The 20,663-nt window shown below is 44.0% G+C and overlaps 1 protein-coding gene across 2 annotated transcripts; it reads left to right on the top strand.

Annotated features, from left to right (window-relative positions):
* Positions 1 to 1,145: 1,145 nt before the first annotated feature.
* On the top strand, positions 1,146 to 19,631 carry LOC101159708 (integral membrane protein 2B). Of its 2 annotated transcripts, XM_004081378.5 has the most exons (8): positions 1,146 to 1,405; positions 14,968 to 15,099; positions 15,450 to 15,470; positions 15,874 to 15,939; positions 16,959 to 17,096; positions 18,046 to 18,156; positions 18,251 to 18,401; positions 18,981 to 19,631. In XM_004081378.5, the coding sequence occupies exons 1-8, from the start codon at positions 1,316 to 1,318 to the stop codon at positions 19,067 to 19,069; spliced, it is 798 nt and encodes a 265-aa protein (XP_004081426.1). In that variant the 5' UTR covers positions 1,146 to 1,315; the 3' UTR covers positions 19,070 to 19,631. The 2 variants fall into 2 exon arrangements, with proteins under 2 accessions (XP_004081426.1, XP_023806972.1); XM_023951204.2 differs by lacking the exon at positions 15,450 to 15,470.
* The last annotated feature ends 1,032 nt before the right edge of the window (positions 19,632 to 20,663 follow it).

Here is a 20,663-nt window from a genome sequence, read left to right as displayed (position 1 = left end):
GACAGAGTCATTATAAAATATCAATGAAAACCGAATTTGAAATATATCATCCCAACCATCAAATCCCCGTCAGGCAGTTTCCCGTTATTCTGAGCACTTCTGTGAAGATGCCAGTGAGACCCCCTGAGAGGCTTCATGTCCCCCTAAGTGCTGCTGCAGAGATCCTTCAGATGTTTGGGGTCCAGGCGACTGCAGCCTCCATGGATGAAGAGTCTAGATGACCAGAAACAGACATGATGAAGGGCTCAACGTGCAAATGCGTGTAAGGTGAACTCCAAGCTTCAGATTGCTCCATCCATGGCTGAACTTCACCAGAGGAGGTCGAGAAAAACACAGACCTATATGGGCCACGGTTCTGCTCAGAGCTCAGTCCTGAAGTGGGCTGAACACACATTTGACTTGCTCTGTGACTCTTTCCAATATTTCTGCAAGTGTAATTGATTTGTAGAAAACAGAATGCAAACCGCTTGCTCGTTCTGGGTTGGACCCCCTTTTTTTCTTCAGAACTGCCTTAATCCTTGGTGGCATGGATTCAACAAGGTTCTGGAAACATTCCTCAGAGAGTTTGCTCCATATTGACATGACAGCACCACACAGTTGCTGCAGATTTGTCTAATGCAGGGCTGCTCAGATCCAGGCTTCGAGTTCCGATGTCCTACATGTTTTCCAACCAAGCTGCTATTGAAGATCCTTATTAGAGATCCAGATAATCAGCAGCAGATGAGACAGGATTTCTGGAAAACCAGCAGGAGGCCGGCCCTCGAGGCCTGGATTTGGGCATGTTTGGCGAGGATTTTGGATTGTTTCATAAAGTGTGTTTTAGAAATTGGGAAAGACTGCAATAATACAAATGTAAAAGATGAAAACACCCAACTCCCACCAGTCAACACCTAGCTATAGAAAATATGGCTGAAGCGTATGTAATTTTGATTGAAATCAATCTTTGAATTGTTGTTTTTTCTAAGTGCTTATCTTGAATGTAATTCAACTCAGATAGTCGATTTTGTTTTAATAGTCGTTTTACACATTATAAACAGAAAACTAATCATGACTAAGCAGTTTGTTTATTTTTTTAGATCTTTGAAGGCGTTGGAAATATCAGGTCTGTTTGAAAAATTTGCAGACTTTTATTTTGAATCTCCACCGGAAGTCGCTTTTGTGGTTTCCGGTGTCTGCGGCTGTTATCAAAACAGACCAGAGAAGAAGTGCGACTTTTTCCACTTAGGAGCGAATCGCTTCTGTTCCCCGTTTGAGTTTGTTTTTATATGTATAAATACTTTCTTCATTTCTAAAATTTCAGCATTTTTTCCTCAAGATGGTGAAAGTTTCGTTTAACAGCGCTCTGGCGCAAAAGGAGGTGAAAAAAGACGACGAGAGTCTGATTCCGGAGGAGGAAGTCGAAGTGGTGAGTCGAAAATGGCTAAACGAAAGCTGCACTTTGAGCTTATTGGAATTAGGAACAGAACGACTTTGTTCTTCGGTTCGACACCACAGAACCCGATTTACTTTAACGGATCCTGAAACAGATTCGATTAAACTTGAGAGCAGCTGAAACTGCATTTGCAAGAAACGTTCTCAAAGTAACGACGTTACTTCCTGAAATACTCCACTGTGGTCTCGTTTGTCTCAGTGTTTTGAGACAAGATTGTTATCCAACTGCGCCCTTTCGATGGACTTTATTTATGAAAATGAACCCATGAAACATGTTTTTGATTAAAAAGTTTATATTCTCTCCGTTTCCCTAACAGAGGTTGTCTCTGGACTAAACTCTTTCATGTCTCTGAACATTAACTGAGTAAAAAGCAGAAGTGTTTACAGTTGATATTTTAAGATAAACTAAACTTCCTAATGGTCTTTAAATAAACACATGCTGGTTTTCCTGCTACGTCCCACACAAAGGAGAATAAACGTTGATGGAAATGTCCATTTCAACGCTGACCTGAAGAATTCATGACTTTAGTTCAAACGAAGAACAAACTTCTGATTGTTTAAGAGGGAATAGTTCCTCCAGACCAGCATGGCTCTGCCAGTGTGCCAGGAGAGGTGGACAGGTGTGTCATGAAAAATAGACAGGTGTGCCAGGAGAGGCGGATAGGTGTGCCATGATAAATAGACAGGTGTGCCACGAGTGGTGGACAGGTGTGTCATGAAAAATAGACAGGTGTGCCATGAAAAATAGTCAGGTGTGCCAGGATAGGTGGACAAGTGTGCCAGGCGAGGTGGACAGGTGTGTCATGAAAAATAGACAGGTGTGCCAGGAGAGGTGGACAGGTGTGTCATGAAAAATAGACAGGTGTGCCAGGAGAGGCGGATAGGTGTGCCATGATAAATAGACAGGTGTGCCAGGAGAGATGGTCAGGTGTGCCATGAAAAATAGACAGGTGTGCCAGGAGTGGTGGACAGGTGTGTCATGAAAAATAGACAGGTGTGCCATGAAAAATAGACAGGTGTGCCAGGATAGGTGGACAGGTGTGCCAGGCGAGGTGGACAGGTGTGTCATGAAAAATAGACAGGTGTGCCAGGAGAGGTGGACAGGTGTGCCATGAAAAATAGACAGGTCTGCCAGGAGAGATGGTCAGGTGTGCCATGAAAAATAGAGAGGTGAACCAGGAGAGGTGGACAGGTGTGTATTGAAAAATAGACAGGTGTGCCAGGAGAGATGGTCAGGTGTGCCAAGAGAGGTGGAAAGGGTTGCCAGAAGAGATGACAAGGTGTGCTAGAATAGATGGAAAGGTGTACCAGGAGAGGTGGACCGGTGTGTCATGAAAAATACACAGGTGTGCCAGGAGAGATGGTCAGGTGTGCCAGGAGAGATGGTCAGGTGTGCCAAGAGAGGTGGAAAGGGTTGCCAGAAGAGATGACAAGGTGTGCTAGAATAGATGGAAAGGTGTACCAGGAGAGGTGGACCGGTGTGCCAACAGAGGTGGACGGGTGTGCCATTGGAAATTATTCATTTTTATCCAATTGATTGTCAGGATATCAGCTCTGTCTTTATCCAAACAGGCCCAGGCTTCACACTGAGTAGTTTAAAAGATCATGAAATACCTTTTTATCGTGTGTTTATGTTATTCCTAGTCAAAACACTTTTTATCAAGGAACAAGTCTACTTTGGCTGAAGAGAGGTTGAAAACACGGTTCTGAACATTGTTGAGTTCCTGTGTTTGATCAGCAGCTTAAGTACAGGACGACTCATTTAACCCTTCGGGAGTCTGTGGGGTAAAGTCCACGGCAATGCCTTTATAAAGACCTGCAGATCACATTTATGGGACCAAACCTGCTTCTCTGAAGACAGGAGTGGGATGGAAATGTGCTGAGTCCGCCTCAGGGAAATGGCTGTGGTTGTGTGTCACCTCTCTCCAGGCAAAGTTTAGTAGGAACCTGTCTCAGGCTCCACCCTGTTGTGAAAGAAGTTATCTCTGTTAGGTAAGAGGAGTTTAACCTGTTCAGGTGTTGACAGACGACACACAGGCCTCATTTCTCCCTCCTGTTTCAAACATAAATTCAAAAAGGTTTTTTGTGTTGGTTTAGGTGTGTTGTGGTGGCTTTCTGCCGTGGTTTCAGTTTCGTCTCGATGGTCAGAGTTTTCAGCACGGGATCGGATTGCATGCAAACACAGCAGATTTAGTTCTTCTGGGGGATTTCCGTGGACATGGAAAAGAGGGTTTATCTGCAGCAGTTAGTAATATCTAGATCAGAATCCTCAAATCTCCTGGCAGATCTTTAAAGCCGTTTATCAGTAAATGTATTAACCCATGACCCACAATGCTCTGGGCCTGTTGGGTTTGCTATCCTATTTTATTTGTACTTTTTTAAGGCTTTTGTGCACTTTATATTCCAACTCCACAAATAATTTTTTAAAAATGGTTCAAAATAGATATATTTGAGTTTTAAACAACATGTATGAACAACCAATTAAACATCGTCTTACAAAGCCAGAAAAAAATTCATGTTTAATTAGGAATGTTTCATTAAATAAACTTTAATGTACAATTGTTTTTAAAGCACAAACATGAACAAACAACATTAAAACGTTGATCACAAAACGACGAATAAATCCATTTTTAAAGGACCTTCTGGAAGTACAGCTGTGTACTGAGTGAGACAGAGTTTCATTAAATACAAATTCATTTTCCACATTTCAAGTCAGAACACGTTTTATTACGTTCCGAAAGACTGGATAGTCATAATTCATTTTCAAGTGTAATGAAGCCGGACTATCAAATGGTATATGTGGTGTTTTATAATGTTCATTCCACACATAAACAACCCCAAAGTGAGCTCCAGCCCCTCCCAACCCACAAAAAACAAGTGGGTCCTCACATTGTGACGTCATAAAGTGAGAACCGCCCCTTCAGAAAGAGTCTGACCTGCCAGCCCCGCCCCCAAGCTAACTCAAATGCCCACTTTCTCCCCAGAGCTAGCGGTGGTTGGTGTTTTCTTTCATTCGCATAATATTCACATCAATCTTTGCAAAAGTTTGTTTTTTCGTTGGCGAAACGCAGACACGCTGCCGAGGCCGACTCTAGGATGATGTCATGAAAGGGCCGAAAGGCGGAGCCTCAGATGTAGAGTTGTCTTACTTCTAGATACTAAAACTACTCATGAAAATAACTGTTTAATTTAAAAAATAATAATTTTGTGTTTAATGGTAACATCTTATATGCATGGATTTAGTTAAGTATAAAAGGCTTTAAAATTGTATGATATAGCCCATTTAATTACAAAAAAAAACAGGTTTATTTTTTCTTTAAACTAAAAACTTTTTTTTTTACATACAGTAAATGGCTTCAGGAATAAGATCAGTTGATTTCATGAATCAATAATGCATCTTAGTGAAAGGTTTGCTGTAACGGATTCATTTTTTCAGACCCAGTCCACTTCAGGTGTATTTGTCATTGACACTGGTTAAGCGTACTGACTAACAGGTCATGCTAGCAGCTGCTTTCATTATAAAGAAACTCCTAACTGATGAAAAAGTCTCAGAAATGTTCAGCATCACTCAGATATGTGCAACAGGGGATCTACAAACACTCCTACTAGTGTTATCACCAGTCCAATGAGACCATTTCAGATCAATGTTGCTGTTCACCGCAGGCGTTTCTGCTGACTGTACGCTGACAAAACTCAGAGGCTCTGCTGGGTCTGACCTTCATGGTCATTTTCTTGCTAATTTCCTTTCTGAACTGGACCCAGAAAGAAAACGCTGCTTGTTCTCCTTGGTGGGGCTTCAGTTGGACCAGCCTTGTGTGGCGTTTTTGTTCTTTTGTGTCACAAATCGACGCATAAGCTGAACCCAAGGAAGGTTGTGATGAGCCACAGTGGGTGAAAGTTGAAACCCTTTTGGGCGGAAGTGTGTCTTACCTGTCCATGACATCATCACCATCTGCAGACACATCTTTAATTCATTTTCTGGGTCATGTTTACCATCAGTGTACCAGAGATGTGAGCCATCTCTGAGATGGATGATTACACACTGAAACAGCGAAAAGATTGAAAATAGATGTTGAAAAGTAAAATATTTGTAGATGTCTATGTTGACGTCTAGATCTGTTTTTGTTCACGTGTTTCTGCAGATGCGGACAGGACATTTTCAAAGGTTTTTAGTTCATCACTTTTGATAAGGAGTTATGGACTGAGTGGCTACATGTGGATCAATGTTAATCCAGCAAACGTCTGACTGCCGTGACATTGACTTCAACCTTTTTGGCTGAGTTTTAGAGTTAAGCCTGAAGCTTGAAGGTCATGTCTGAAAAGAGAAACCTGACTAACAAACCAAGTCTGGGGCTGTTTGTTTATTTACTCTATTAAACATTAACTGCCTACAGGGGAGGCACGTGGGAGGGGCCTGTGGTGGTTTGAAGGTGAATGTTGGATCTGATTTTTGGAAGCTTGTGCATCAGTTTGTGTTTTTATGAGGGTTTCCATGGAATAACATTTGATGTCTCTAAATCATAGTTTTTGAAAGCCTGCGTTATATTTGGTGTGGATCTAAAGTTGAATCGTTCTTTCAAAATGACTGTTGGCTTCACTTTCGAGCAACGCGGATGTGGTTCGGCTTTGAACGAGCAGTTTGGCAGCTCGCGTGGAGAATTATTTTCTAACGACCGCTAGGGGCGCTCGAGCAGTAAAGGTGAGCGTGAGACAGGGTGAAGACGAAAGTTGAATGCCGCTTTGAGAATGAATAACACAAACAGATTCTCACGGATAATCAAAAAAGAAAAGGAGAGTTCTAGCTGTCAGTCATCTGAGCTGTCACTCATACAAGTGATTGCAATGGAAACTATGCATGAATCATGCATCTCTTGATTCCGAACAGTCTCAGGAGGAGGCTGCCGAACAGCATGGAGGTCACTTCTGCTCTTAGACCCCTAACTCATGGTGCAACAAAAAGAAACACCCATGCTCAGCCCTTTTTTGGCCGCATCCCACAATCCCTTGCTGCTATTAGCCCCATGGCTGCATCCCACAATTCCTTGCTGCCTTTAGACCCAGCATGCACGTGACCGCCACTACAATATGATGCAGCTTTCAAGTCAAAAGCAATCGTTAAAAACAGTGTGAAAAAATCCATTATCACCAACGGGTTTGGAAAAGCCGCTCTGCCGGCGTGAATTTTAAATAAAACAACTCAGATGCCATTGAAGTCCAGATTTTCAGCTTTTATTCCATGGGTTGAACAAAAAGATTGCATAAAAATGTGAAAAACGAAAGCATTTTTTAAACACAATCCCTTCATTTCATGGGCTTGTAAGTAATTGGACAATTGACTTCCATGCTATTCCCTTGTTATGTCATTATGAGTGAAGCAGATAAAAGGCCTGGAGTTGATTAGAGGACTCGTGCTGCATTTTGAAGATTTTGCTGTGAATAGACAAATGAGTAACTGATGCAGTGCTCTTAGGGTGTGATAAATATGGACCTCATGTGTTGTGTTTTGTTGAAAGTGTTAATTGGACTTTCTAGAAACAGAACAAATAGCTTGTTTATTTTAAATGTACACATTATTAGTAGTAAAAAGAGAAGAGATCAGATAAACTCCTGGCAGTCGACGGCTGTAACCCCAGGAGACGTGTTAGCAGTCGCTCCAGTCCTCTAGAAATAAATCTAAATCCAGACTTAGATCCACGCAGTCAGCGACTGTTTGAAGCTGCTACTCACAGATCTGTATTTATGGGAACGTTTAGCATATTCTTTACATGGGTATTCATATTCCTATGGTAAAATGTTTTTGCATCTAGATTTGCAATGACAAAAACCTCAATTGTGTTTGTTGCCTAAATGTGTGACGCACAAACTCCTGCTGTTATACTTTCCGTTCAAAGTCTGCATGTTCAGACGTTTCTCCTTTTGGAGAATTCCTGCGTTGTTGCTAATGTTGTCAGAGAGTCTCGTCAAACTAGGTACAAAGTTTCAGTGGACCCATGGGAGCCTTTGGAGGGCAGGTGAAATGTTTAAAATCAATCAAATGATTTACAAAAAACAATAAAAGAAATATTTCAGGGAGCATTTTAAGCGTTTGCCCTTTAGTTTCTCCTTCTTGCTGTGATCAGGCGTTCCTTGACTCTTTTGTTTGTATAAAACAGTCACGTTAAAAAAGAGACGCCAAAAAGAACATTTGTGGGTCCTTCAAGTCCCCCCTTAAACGTCGTCTCCTCATTGGTGCCTTTTATTTATGCATTTGATGGGTTTTGGAGCCTTCACCCCTAAGAATAGCCTCCAGCTGAGCTTATCTGACTGCACACATTCACACATCACAGTCCAGCCTGTGCTGTCATCTCCATGCAGGGAAGGCCGCTGACGCACAGCTCCTGACCTGTAAGCGCTCCACGCAGATTAACGTTCAGGCCGTGCTCCCTCATGGCGAGGAGGAGGAGCTTTAACACAGATCGCTGTGCACAGATTTACCTTAACATTAACCACACTTGGTTTTGAACCGTCATCTGTGTGTTTGCTCATGGGGATGAAAAGAGGAGACAGGGATGAAAATGAATGGTTTTTTTTTAAAAGAAGGCTCTAAGCTTGAGGAAGCTGCACTCTGAGATGTTCCTGTTGCCAGATTCTTCTGGACAGAGATCACAACGGTTGTTCTGTTCTTTAGGGGTGACGGCCTCACTGTTCTGACTAACGTCTTCAGGAAGAATTTAACTTTGACCTACCAACAGGTTTTCTTGCTAATCCATCCTCTCCGGGTCGCTGTCCAAACGTCTGTCTGATGTTGTTCGTTTAGAGGAATTCATCTACCACTAAGACCTGCATCTGCTGCTTTTCTATCATCTGTTCAGACATCACCATCTTGTTTGTATCAGAGAAGTTCTTGGTCCATCCTTGTTTGTGTCTGCTGCATCTTCCACCCCAAGTGGACTGTTAATTATTGTATCACACAGAAAATTCTGAAGATCCCAGCCTAATCACAGTCAATCCACCTCTGGGAACACTTTTATGATTGATCAAAATATGACTTTCTTTCTAAATGTCCTCCATCATGGGAAAAATGCTACAAGAACATGGTAATAACCCAGAGTGGGTCTGTAAACAGATTTGTTTCAATGTTAACCTAAGTTATTGACACCATGTGCTGCTCACAGTTCATTTATCACCAGCATGTAACAGCACACATGCTGTGTGTTTGTGTTACATTCACACAACTTTGTAGTATTGGGGTACAAAGTTAATTATAATAATAATATATTGTTGTAAGTTTGGTCTGGTCAAAAGGTTGGTAGATTTGCATGGTTGTGGTTTTTCAACATTCAATGATATTAAAAGGGCAAAACGTAAAAAGTTTTGTTTGGATTCATTTGAATCTTCCGTTTTTTGTTTTTTTTTTGTAGTTGTATTTTGTGGTATCAGGCACTCTGTGTGATTAACAAAGCTTAGAGACTAATCATCCAGATATCTTTAGTTGCCTCCCACTGAGTTTGACCAACTCTATGAAAACTCAAGAGAGCTGGATACTGAACGAAGACCAGAACCGGAAGAGGATTATCAAACAGGCAAAGAGATGGCCAGCTACAGTTAGGCCCGGACAACCTTCACACAGCAGATCAGTGATACCTCATCTCACCCATAATTATAAGTTTTTTTTTCACCTGGAATGTTACATGGATCTCCATTGTGTACTTATCATCAGACCTTTAAATACAAGGACTTTTTGATAAAAATTAGATTGAATTTTTACCAAACCTTTTAGTGAGCTTTTGTAAGGGTGTAATGATTCATTCTGACAACAATTCCATGCAATATTTGTGGTTGCTGATCCCATTCATATTTGATTTTGGTTCATTTTGAACGATCTGATTCTCTGACCTGAAATGGATCCAGGACGTCTTTTTATCCCAAACTTCCAGCAGTGAGATTCAGACAGACATTCCTGCTACTGATCAGTTTTCCAGATTCTTGGTTTTCTTCCAGATCATCAAGTTAAATGAAATCTGTGTCCAAACCAACAAGTAAACTAGAATGAATGTCAAATCCATTCACATGTTAGTTTCCCAAAGTTCACCGCTGTTGTTTTTTCACATCCAAAGAATCCAAAGGGAACATTCTTAGAACATTCTAGACACTGGATGGTCACATGACTTTATTCAAAGTCTGTCCACACATTGGACTGGAATGATGGACGGATCCGCGTTCATGACATCACATGAGTGTTGTCTGGACTTGGTCCTTTTTCCATATAATAAAAAAAAAACATTAATCCAAATGGTATTCTCCAATATCGATTTCAATTATCAATTTACCTAATTTTGAAATGATTTTTTAATGAGATAGGTCGATTTGATTGTGCCTAGATCAGTCTGATTGGATTGTAGGAATAAAAATCAATTCATCGCTACACCACTAGTTTTTTTGCGACTATTGCTGTTTTTTTTTCTTGGAGACGACCTTTATGTCCCACCCTCAGACTGAGTTCACTGTGTTGATGGAGTGTCTGTGTGCTGATATACTGAAACCAAACCCGTCCTGGATATCAATACTCACCTGTCCCCAGAAACACAAGCAGCTCTCAGGTGAACTGATGCTGGGGTCACCACAGGAAGCAGAACCATGCAAAGCAAAAGGGGGAGGACATAAGACTGCCTTTTATTTGAATTTACACACATTCAGTCAGTAATTATAAAAGCTAATAATAGAGGCTTTGCCATCATAGGTGTGAATCAGATGACATTCAAAATTATGACGACTTCCTTGCGTTCCAAACAGGGACTACCCACTGGCTCCAAGAAACCAAATACCTATTTCAGGGTTAGGGTTTGGGGGCTGGGTTTCTCCTCTCTGGCTCTTCTCTCTATATGTGGGGTGGGTGGTGTGGGGCCTGGGGGGTCGGCGCTTCAGGGGATGGGACCCCTGGGTTGAGGGGACTTGAGCCCTATGCTGGGGGGGGGGGGGGGGGGTGTATTGGGCCCTTGGCAACGGCATCCGTGTTCCCTGGGTGCTTGCCCAGCAGCCCTCTCTCCACGCGGGGAGGGGGATCCCCGAGTTCTCTGGCAAGGCCAAGAGCTAGGGATCACATTTCATGTGGACCCCCTCTTCCCCGGGATGTCCTCCTCCTGGGCGGGGATGGCTGGCCCCTGCCTTGCTGTCTCCTGGACCAACCGTGGGCCAGGTGGGTGGCTGCCTGGAGCGCGGGTCTCCCTTCGGGGGTCCTGGCTCGTACCTGGGGTTGGGGGATCCCCAGAACCCCTGGGTGGTGGTGAGGTGCTCGTCTGGGGCTTGGCCCCGCATTGGGCCTTCCCGACGTGGCGGCGGGGGGGCTGCTCTCCTGGTTGGGCTGGAGCTTGCACTCTCTTTCCCGCCATTCCTCCCTGCTCTCTGGCTCTGGGGGCCCCGCGGTGGTCCTGCTGGTCCTGGCCTTGGTGGCGGATGTGATTGCCCGGGGGCGGTTGTTCTCTGCCTGCTGCCGTGTGGCGTTGGGGGGTTCTGGCTGCCGCTGCTGCTGCAGCGGGGGTCTTGGTGTGGGGATGGCTGGGCACCCCCCCCTCCTTCTTTTCACATTCCACCATCCATTTTAGAAGAACACCTTAGCACAGGTGTTAGCTCACCTTTGCACTAATAGTTTATGTGATTGAATGAAATATTTCACACTAGTTGGTTTGAAAGCATAGGTATGTGTGTGTGAACAATATTTGTATTGTGTATGTTGACATGTTTGTATGTGAACATTTTTGGAGCCAACAGGTGTGTTTGTGACATTTGAGTGTGTGTGTGTGGACAGGCCCCGCCCTTATAGACTTGTATTACATCTGAACCTCACTGTAATGAGTATAACCATCCAGAAACTTGTTGCTTTATGCTGCTTGATGCCCCCCCCCCCCCCCCCCCCCCCCCATCTAGAATCACCCTCCTACCCCCCTCTCTTTAACATCCTTCTCTCTTCTTCCCGCCTTTCCTTGTCCATCCGGTCCAACACCAAAGATTTTCAAATTGAATAAATGATTAAAATGGTGATTAAAATAATTAAAATTGATTAAAATGTATTTTATAATAAATAAATAAAATGGCAGCTGCACCATAAACATTCTTTTTGTGGTCATCTGAAGTTTTATGCTTTACAACTAAAGAAAACTTTGCATGGGCGAATCTCCATCGACACTGAAGGAAATGATAAAAGAACAAGACACTAAATAAACAACTCTGATGTCTTTGCTAAGTCAACCCCATAGGATAAAAAAAATGAAAACATTATAACATTTTAACATCTCATTGCACTTATTCAGTTTTACTCACAGCGGTAGAAGAATAAAGCATCGTTTAATTCGGAATCTTAGTTGTTGTTTTGTGGTTTGTTCTACTTAATGTATTTTAAATGACATTCATGCAAAGACAAAGTCTTTTATTTTCCTTAATTCTGAAATCAGGGGGTTTGCTCTGTTCCAACCAGGAAACGGCCACAATCCAAAACAAACGGAAATATTTTGAAATCTACTGACAAGTAGCAAATCAAAGTAAATGACGAGTGTTGAAGTGGTCAGAAAGGACAGTTCAGGTCACTGCGATGACGTGACGACCACAGCAGGTGTCGGCGTGCTGGAGCACATTTCTGCCACTAGTCTGTGCAGACGAGGAGCCGCGCTCTTATTTTGAAAAGGGCTGTTGTAGGAAAAGGTTGGGCTGTTTTCCTGGACGGCTCCTTGTTCTCTCCCTGCAGTTTGAGGTGTTCACAGACTTGAGCGTGCAGCCAGAGGAGTGTGACGGCGAGGGCGTGGCCTGGAGTTCTGGAATGTTCTGCCGTTGACATGTCTTCTCTTGTTGGTGAAGCTTTCTGACGGTCCAACACAGTCATCAAGACGCCTCTCCCAACTCTATTTTCTGGATATTCAAAAAAGTAGCAAAGAAGCTTAATGCTTATTTTGAACAAATATCTGTTTCCATCAAAGACTTGAGCTGCAGAGACGCAGCAAGAAAACAGAAAACCTTTGTCAGTCAGAGTCTCTTCCCAGTCTGAGACGCTTCATTGTACTCCACTGTCATGTCAGAATGCAGACCAATGAGGAAGCAGTGAACACATTTCGTAACAAACATGGAGGCCAGCAGTCTGAGAAGAAGCTGTTGATTTTCTAAGAACATCTTAAACGCCAGAAAAACTGTTCTGGACAGCTCAAAACACTTTATAGTCCAAACAAACTAACAAAAGTAGCCACAAAAAAACTTCAATTAAACCCAACCCGCCCCTTTACCCACCCCCCCACCTCCACTCTATCAACACCATTGACTGTAAAAGAGAACTGGACCGAGCGAGTCTTTGAAGACTTTAACAAAAATGTTTGATTTCTTTTTAGATGATTAAATTTTTTCAATTGAGTTTTGTTAGGAATAATTAGAAAGAGAATAGTTAGAAACTCCCTTTTTACATTTTATTACACTAACTTTTACTTTTTATCACATTAATGGTTTAAACTTGATTCACTATGTATTATCATCTCAAAATTGTATTACAAAGCACAACCAAGACTATTGTCTGGTAACATTCCTCCAGCATCCTCCCCTTCCATCTCTGTGTGTGCTGGTGTGTGCGCTCTGGCAAATGTCTGTGATGACCTCAGAGAGATCTGACACTTGAAGCTCCCTGACCTTCAAACATCTAGCTGCAGCAGCCTGTGGGTGGATTTTTCACACCACGGTCTATCAGGTGATCTTCTGAATATGCAAATGCGGGGGTTATAGACCAAGCCCATTTTCCTGTTTTCTTTGTACGGACCTTGATGCAGCAACCCTGTTCATCTGTCTGTGACCCTTCATACAAATTTGTGCTGTTTGTGCGGAGTAAACTTTGACTGACGCTAAGTGTTGTCTCTGAGTCATTATTCATTCATTTCTGTGTTCAAGAAACTGAAGGGTACGAACTTAATCCTTTTATTAATACAGTCCTTTCTAGAAAATCCAGTTTCTTCACAAGTTGAATTGTGTCTGTTGGCCACTTCACCTTCATCCTGTTTCTTAAATGTTGTTTTTACTTCTTCTTTAGTTTAACATCTAAAATAATCCAGATGTTTTTAGAAAAGTGTTTGTTAGAAAAATGACTTGGACCAAACTCTGGGATGTTTGGCTGTTAAGAAACACAAACCTTGAAGGAGAACTAAACTGTTGACCTCTGACCTCTGATTTCATCAAGAAGATTGATAAACTGTTTGTGTGTTTGTTGTGGTTTAAGACAGAGAAGATTCATAGTAGAGCAGAGACGCTGTCACTTTAACCCAATGCATCATGGGAGATGTAGTGATGGCAGACAGACTCTCTTCTCTGATCTTCATGGTTTTGTTCACTTGTTCCACGGTCTGACATCGGATTCTGTGGAAAGTTACACCGCTAAAAACGAGCTTTAGCTGGTACTTCTGTTGGAACTTAGAGACTTTATGAGCAGAATCTGAACAAGGAAGTGAAGACTTTAACCACTTCTGATTGGTCAGACTGATGACATGTGATTAAGCCTCCAAGAATGATTGGTGGAGACAGTTAAAGGGGCGGGACTTTTCCAAAAACAGCTGAAGCTGTGGCTAAATCGCGTTACCGTCATTCTTATCAAAGTGTCTTTAATAGAATCAAATAAACACAAAGAAAAAAGTATTTAATGATCTTTCATATTCATAACTCCTCAGTGTTTTATCCGGGCCTGTTTGGATGAACACAGAGCTGATATCCTGGAGATGGGAAATGACTTTAGATCAGTGAAAATGGATAATCTCCCACAGCACACTGGTTGAAAAATACATATATAATGTATACATTTGAATACCAAACATTAAAAAGAGAATACAAAGATTTAAAAAAATATATTGTTGCTTATGTGACATCCATTCGGTTGTCTCTACCTTCTCTCACATTCATGAGGATCTTTCAGATAAAAAAAGTATTCTATACCTTTGAATTCATTTATAAATTAAAATCCAAGTGGAGCGTCCTATTGACTCTCTTCTACATTTCCCTAGTACAGAAAGACTGAAAGGCACGCCTGCTTCATCTGATGTAATTGTACTTCATGGTGGAGATGCTGAAGACGTGACGTAACAGCCAGCTGGTGGAGGACGGACTGTTGATTCCATTCTAGACCTTTAGGGATCAATGTTTCACAATGATAGATTTTTACAAACAAGGAAGCAAACACAGCTGCTTTTTCCCGTCGCTCCAACAGTTTGGACAAACGGAGGACGAGCAAAGCACACATCCTCCCTTCCTGTGGGGAGAGAGCCCACAGAGGACGCTGTTGGTCAGCTGCTAGCATTTCCAGAAGAGTCTGCGAGAACAGAAACCGCAAAGACGCTTCTCAGTTTTCATCTGTTTAAGATGAATTTCATCAAATTCATCCAGAAGCTTCCCAATCTGTTAGGAACAAGTTTACATTTCAAAAAATAAAGGGTTTCTGAAAACGGTCAAAAGAATATCGGAAGATTTTTTTCAAATGTCGGACTGATACCGATGTTCCGCCCTACTAGTCCCTACTTGTAACGGTCTGATGTGGTTTTCTCGCAGGACGTAGAGACAGCTGTGCTGGTGCGTCGCCAGTCCCGGGCCTGGTGCTGGTGCGTGTGTTTGGGCGTGGCCCTCATGCTGTCTGGAGTGCTGATTGCAGGAGCTTACCTGTTCCGCTACTACACAGGACCGGTAAGCAAAGAGCCCACAAAGGCCCGAGCAGAGAAACAGAAATACAGTCAGGTCCATAAATAATGGGACTTTAGGTTCCTTATCAGGTGGGAGGCACACATGCTAACTGTTGTAATACTACACCGCTCACCTGATCTGGATGTGAATACCATCAAATCAAAGCTGACACTGCAGTTAACGCACATCTTGTTAGTTTCATTTCAAATCCACTGTGGTGGTGTGTAGAGCCGAAAATGTTGGAATTGTGTCGCTGTCCCGTTATGGAGCTGACTGTAAATGGCTGTGACATCATAGTGTGGAGGCTGCTGTGTTCTTATGGTGTGATTGACGCATCTTTGTTTCTCTTTCAGACAGACGCCATCAGCCATATGGTAAATCCTAACAAAAACACTTCCTTCCTGACTCAGAAGGTCTGCTTTAGTAATGTCTCACTGATCCAGGCATCTGACTGAAAGATGGACAACTTAAAAAAAAAAAGGATTGAATGTCACCTGACCTGAGGCCTTCTTTCCCTTTAATAACCACCCGCTGTCCCTGACGGCGTGGGATTCCCTCACACAGGCTTCAGCAGGACCTCTGCCCTGCACTGTAGAAGTCATCTGTGTTTGCTAGTCCCTGCAGCGCCGACTGCTGCTGAGGACGCTCAGCTCATCTATGTGCTGACTACATAGGCTGAACTGTTACAACAGAAGGAGAAATGTGACGTTTAGAGAACAGCCCCGTGCATCTGGCGCCGGTAACCTCACGGCTGCTTCTATCTCCGTTTGTGTCCAGGGGGAGCCGGTGTTCTTCTGTGGAGTCAACTACATTGAAGACGACTATATGATAAGAGATGAAGAGGTGTGTTCAAACGTTCATAGTGTCCGTGTTATGAACTGACTTCTTAGGTTGTTCTGTTATCAGACACGGTGGGGGTTTGTTCACATACCTGAGGTATGTGAACAAACCCCCACCGTGTCTGATAACAGAACAACCCAAAAAGTCAGAGCAGAGGGGTTTTTGGGGGCTCCTCTCTTTCTCAGTTACCACATCTGCCTCCGTCCAATCAGCATCTTTTCACCAACACCATCACTGTTCCTCCTCTCAACGTGTCCAAATCCTCTCCAGAACATCCACCATGATCTCTTCCTCTCGATGGGTTCATACCTTTAACCCGGGGCTGGACAAACTACGGCCCGGGGGCCAAATGAGGCCCCTTAAATGATTTCATCTGGCCCGCCAAACTGCCATCAATTATGTTGATAATCCTTATAAAGGTCTCCTTTTCCCTGTAGTTCTGGAGTCCACTCAGCTTAGATGTAGAAGGTTATTCAGGATTCATGTGGTGTTGGAAGATTTGTTGTGTTTCTGACGTTTCTGATTCTTCCAACCGCACACGAACGCAGCATTTTGCTAATGTTTGCATTTTTCTGGAGAGACGTCAATCCATCGGTGCAAATGGCTCTAAAATGAGAACAAAATCCATTTTTGATCAGTTCCAGTTCATGTTTTCATCCAGATTCCGTGTTGTTTCTTTCTCTGATGAAGCGGACTACCAAAACACTCCACACATCAGCTCCTGGTCCCTCCTGTCCAATGTTAGAACCCTCTGTGGCCCCCCGAGTCCAAAGGTTTGCCCTCCCCTGCCCTAACCCAACATCTTCCTGTCTGCTACCTCCAGCTCTGCCTCCTGCCTTTCTCTGAACTTCAGCTCCACAAGTTGAACTAACTTGTTTAAGATCACTGATTTGGACAGACTTTGAACTGGCTGATTGATGTTTACTGGTTTCTTTTGACAAGAATCCAGATTCTCTGCTCCACTGGTGACCTATAAGTTTTTGAAAGGATCTGATGTGGAGACGATGCTCCATCCTCCACAGGTGGATGTTCCCAGCAGCCTGCGGGAGCTGGAGATGACCATCCGCATCCTGGAGGAGGAGCAGGTGGAGATCATCAGCGTTCCCGTTCCTAACTTTGAAGACGGGGACCCAGCAGACATCGTCCACGACTTCGACAGGGTAAGACTCCGTCCCGCCTGCAGCCTGGTGTCTGGACTGAGGTTCACGCGTGAGAGCAGCAAACATCCTCTCAAGCCTTTGGTGTCCCTGTTTGTCCCCCGAAGGTGAGGAGGTGCAGAGAGGAGCTCAAGATGCTAAAGTAGGGAGAGAACACGAAAGATGAGGCGTCAAATTCACTGCTGGACGCTTGTCCACAGGTGTGTACACCTGATGTGTGTGGGAGGAGCCACCCTCTTAAGTTTGGAGGAGCCGGATGACGTTCAGAGAACAGCTTTATTTCTTAGGAGGAGCTGTAGAAAAGCTCCGGTGATCATGTCTGGGTTGCTGACATTCAGAGACTCTCCTGATAAAACTTGAGGGTCTTTTATTGTTTTCTCAGTCAAAATAAGTTCAGGAGAGCAAACTGCAACCATCAGCCTCTCCTCTAAGTTGACTTTGGACTCCACCCACTGATCGGCTCCTGATTGGTTGACGCGACGCACATTCTTTGCCAAAGTTTAGATATTTGAACTCTAAGACCTCCAAAACAAGCTGCTGCCCCACCCGAGGCTGGAAACACGCTGCAGGACCTCCGATGGCGTCTGTAACTGACTAGAAACGGAACGCCGCAGCTTTAGAGGAAGTCTAGAGTTCAGTAAAGGACAGGTATGAAGATGGCATGACACCCCTGATGTATGCAGGTTTCATAATGGGGGTGGGGGGGGGGGGGGTCATGTTTACTCAACTTGTAAAGTCAGAGACTAAAACGCGTTTGCTCTGGTCTGGAGGATCATGCATGGAGTCATCCTCTCCAAACAATCATTTTCCAGAGCGCTCTGCTCTGGTTTGCTGAGATGACGGGTGAGGGATCGGAAGGGAAGGGAAGCGGGGAGCATGCAGGATGAAGCGTGTGAACGGGGGTCAGGAATGGAGCACAGAGGAGAAGCCCTCATCAGTTCTCTGTTTGCAGAGGATGACGGCGTACCTGGACCTCAGCCTGGACAAGTGCTATGTCATCCCCCTCAACACCTCCGCTGTCATGCCCCCCAGAGACCTCCTGGACCTGCTCATCAATGTCAAGGTAACGGCGGGGATCCGTGGTTGAGCGGTCACACACTGAGGCTTCAAAGCAGAGGTTTGTACAGAAACAGTCTTCTGTCTGTCTGTCTGTCCAGGCTGGAACCTACCTGCCCCAGTCATACCTGGTCCACGAGGAGATGGTGGTGACCGAGCGTCTGGAGCGCGTCGACCAGCTCGGCTACTTCATCTACAACCTCTGCCGCAACAAGGAGACCTACAAGCTGCAGCGCAGAGACAGGATTCTGGGTATGTCCTTCACCTGCAGAGCCACTGCCATCCATCAGAACCAGGCCTTAGCGGGTTTTAACCTGTTCCTCCTCTGAAGATGGAGGACGTGTCAAAAGAAATGAAAAGATGTAGAAACACACTGGGCATGCATGCCACCAGCTCCCTGTTCTGCTCCATTCTCATCATCCACCTGCAGAATAACTGTTTTCCTCACCTGAGCTGGAATCTGGATCAGAACCGTACAGCACGACAGCTGCACGGTTCTGAAGGGCTGGAAGCTAGCGGTAGAGTGTAAACAGAGATGTCACTTATGGCAGATGGGAAGGGGTGGTGGGGTTGCTCCCCGCCATCTCTCTCCTCCACAACTAAAAGGTGAATCTCTAACGGGCCACAGAAACCGTATCCTAGGAAACGACACACATTTAAGGCGGTATGAAGCCAGATTAGTTTAGGGTCACCAAGTATTCCGTCATGATCTCCATCCCAGCTGAGACGGCTGCCTCCTCTCAGGGTTCGGTTGGGCGCCGCTCTTCCCCCTTCAGCAGCCCCCCCACGCCTCGCACGCCCAACTTTAAAGACCGTTCTGCTCTCCCACAGGTATGCAGAAGCGCGAAGTGCAGAACTGCCGCAAGATCCGTCACTTCGAGAACAATTTTGTGGTGGAGACTCAGATCTGCGAGCTGTGAGCCGCTTCGCCACAGCCCCAGAAGTCACCCGGCTGCAGTGGCGGGGCGTTCTGGACGCTCACCGTGTCCTTTTCTTTGCTTCAGGTAGTTTGAGAGAATGAGGGGAAGGAAAATGTGAAACTGTGGTAAATGTTGGATTGTTTTTAGGGAAAAAAAGGCGACGCTGGTGTTTTTTCCTCTCGGCACAGTCTGGGGAATCTACCCCGAAGGTAAACCTGCTTAAATCCAGCTCAGGATAGTCATTATTGTAATCAAAGGCAAACGTGAAGCGTTTTTAAGTTTTGATGAACCACTGATCCTGGGTGTCCAGAGACACTTTACTTTCCTCTATTTTATCTGCTGTAGTCATTATCCTACTCTTCAGTTCTTGATCTTAACTGATTGGTTAAGAGTTTCCTCTGCCTTGAATTCAAAATAATGTAAAAGAAAATGCAAACACAACCTTAGCTTGGCTTTTTTCACAGCCTCTGTTTTAAATTTGTCATTTTGTTGGGAATTCTTTACCCGTTTTACTAATTTGTGTACAAAGAAACAAACAATAAACAAATATAAAAACTATGAATACTCTTGTTTGTGTTTTTCCTGATGGGTCATATTGACCCGTCTCTGTTACTACAAAGAATCCACAGCTGACAGCATCATAGACATCAAAAGACAACTGCAATAAAAACTGCATGGATGTATTTTGAGTCATTGATGATAAAAAGAGAAAAGGACGCCGTCTTCCTAACACCAGGAATACTAATTAATCCTTAATGAACAAACACTGATACCAAAAGTATTGGCTCACATATGAACTGAAGGGCCGTCCCATCCTCACCCATAATATGATGCAGTCTTCTGGGAAGGCTGTCCACTAGGTTGAGGAGTGTTTCTAAGAATTTTCCAGACTGCTTCCAAACCAAACGTCTGACATTAAAATGATGCCGGGCTTCATGAAGCTGTCATTGTACAAGGTGACCTTAAATGAAACGGGTTTGGTGCGACGTTTGCGGTGAAATGGTGGTGAATTTTACAGGCTGAGCGTGCGGCAGGTTCCTGCTTTGACCCGGATCAGAGGAGTCTCCTCCATCACTGCTGCTCAGCGAGGATGACGATGGTTGGAGTCAAATAATATCCATGGAATGTGTTTAGGAACTGTTCCTTTGAAAGAACAGCAAAGAGTTTTAAGGCGACACGAAGAAAGTCTTTAACCTTTTCCACAGTGTCTTCTACACGACAATGAGCTTACGTCCATGATGCTGTCTGGGACACGAGTGAGCTCCTGCCAGCAACATGATCTGTGACAGAATCCAGCACCAAACTGCTGCTGTCATGGCAGGGATTTACATGAAGGCTGCATGGTCTTTGCGCTCCGCGGGCGGCCTTCAGCTCCGATTACAGGCCCAACAGGTGAAAGATGCTCAGGCCTCTCCATCGTCCCGTCTGTTCAGCGCAGCGTTGCTGTCCCCGTTTGTCTGACGGGTCCAAAGAGCAGAAGCAGTCCTTCTCTAAAAATGCAGAACACCATTTTTTTGTTCTTGATGGAAACAGATTTTTTAGCACTACAGAAAAAAAGAGGAAAATCCCCTAAGAAAATCCGTGGTAATATTTG

This window comes from Oryzias latipes, chromosome 21 (assembly GCF_053564925.1).
Source record: "Oryzias latipes strain Hd-rR chromosome 21, Olatipes_Hd-rR_3.1".
NCBI lineage: Eukaryota > Metazoa > Chordata > Actinopteri > Beloniformes > Adrianichthyidae > Oryzias > Oryzias latipes.
Note: the sequence above shows the minus strand (reverse complement) of the source record. Positions and strands in the feature narration are given on the sequence as shown.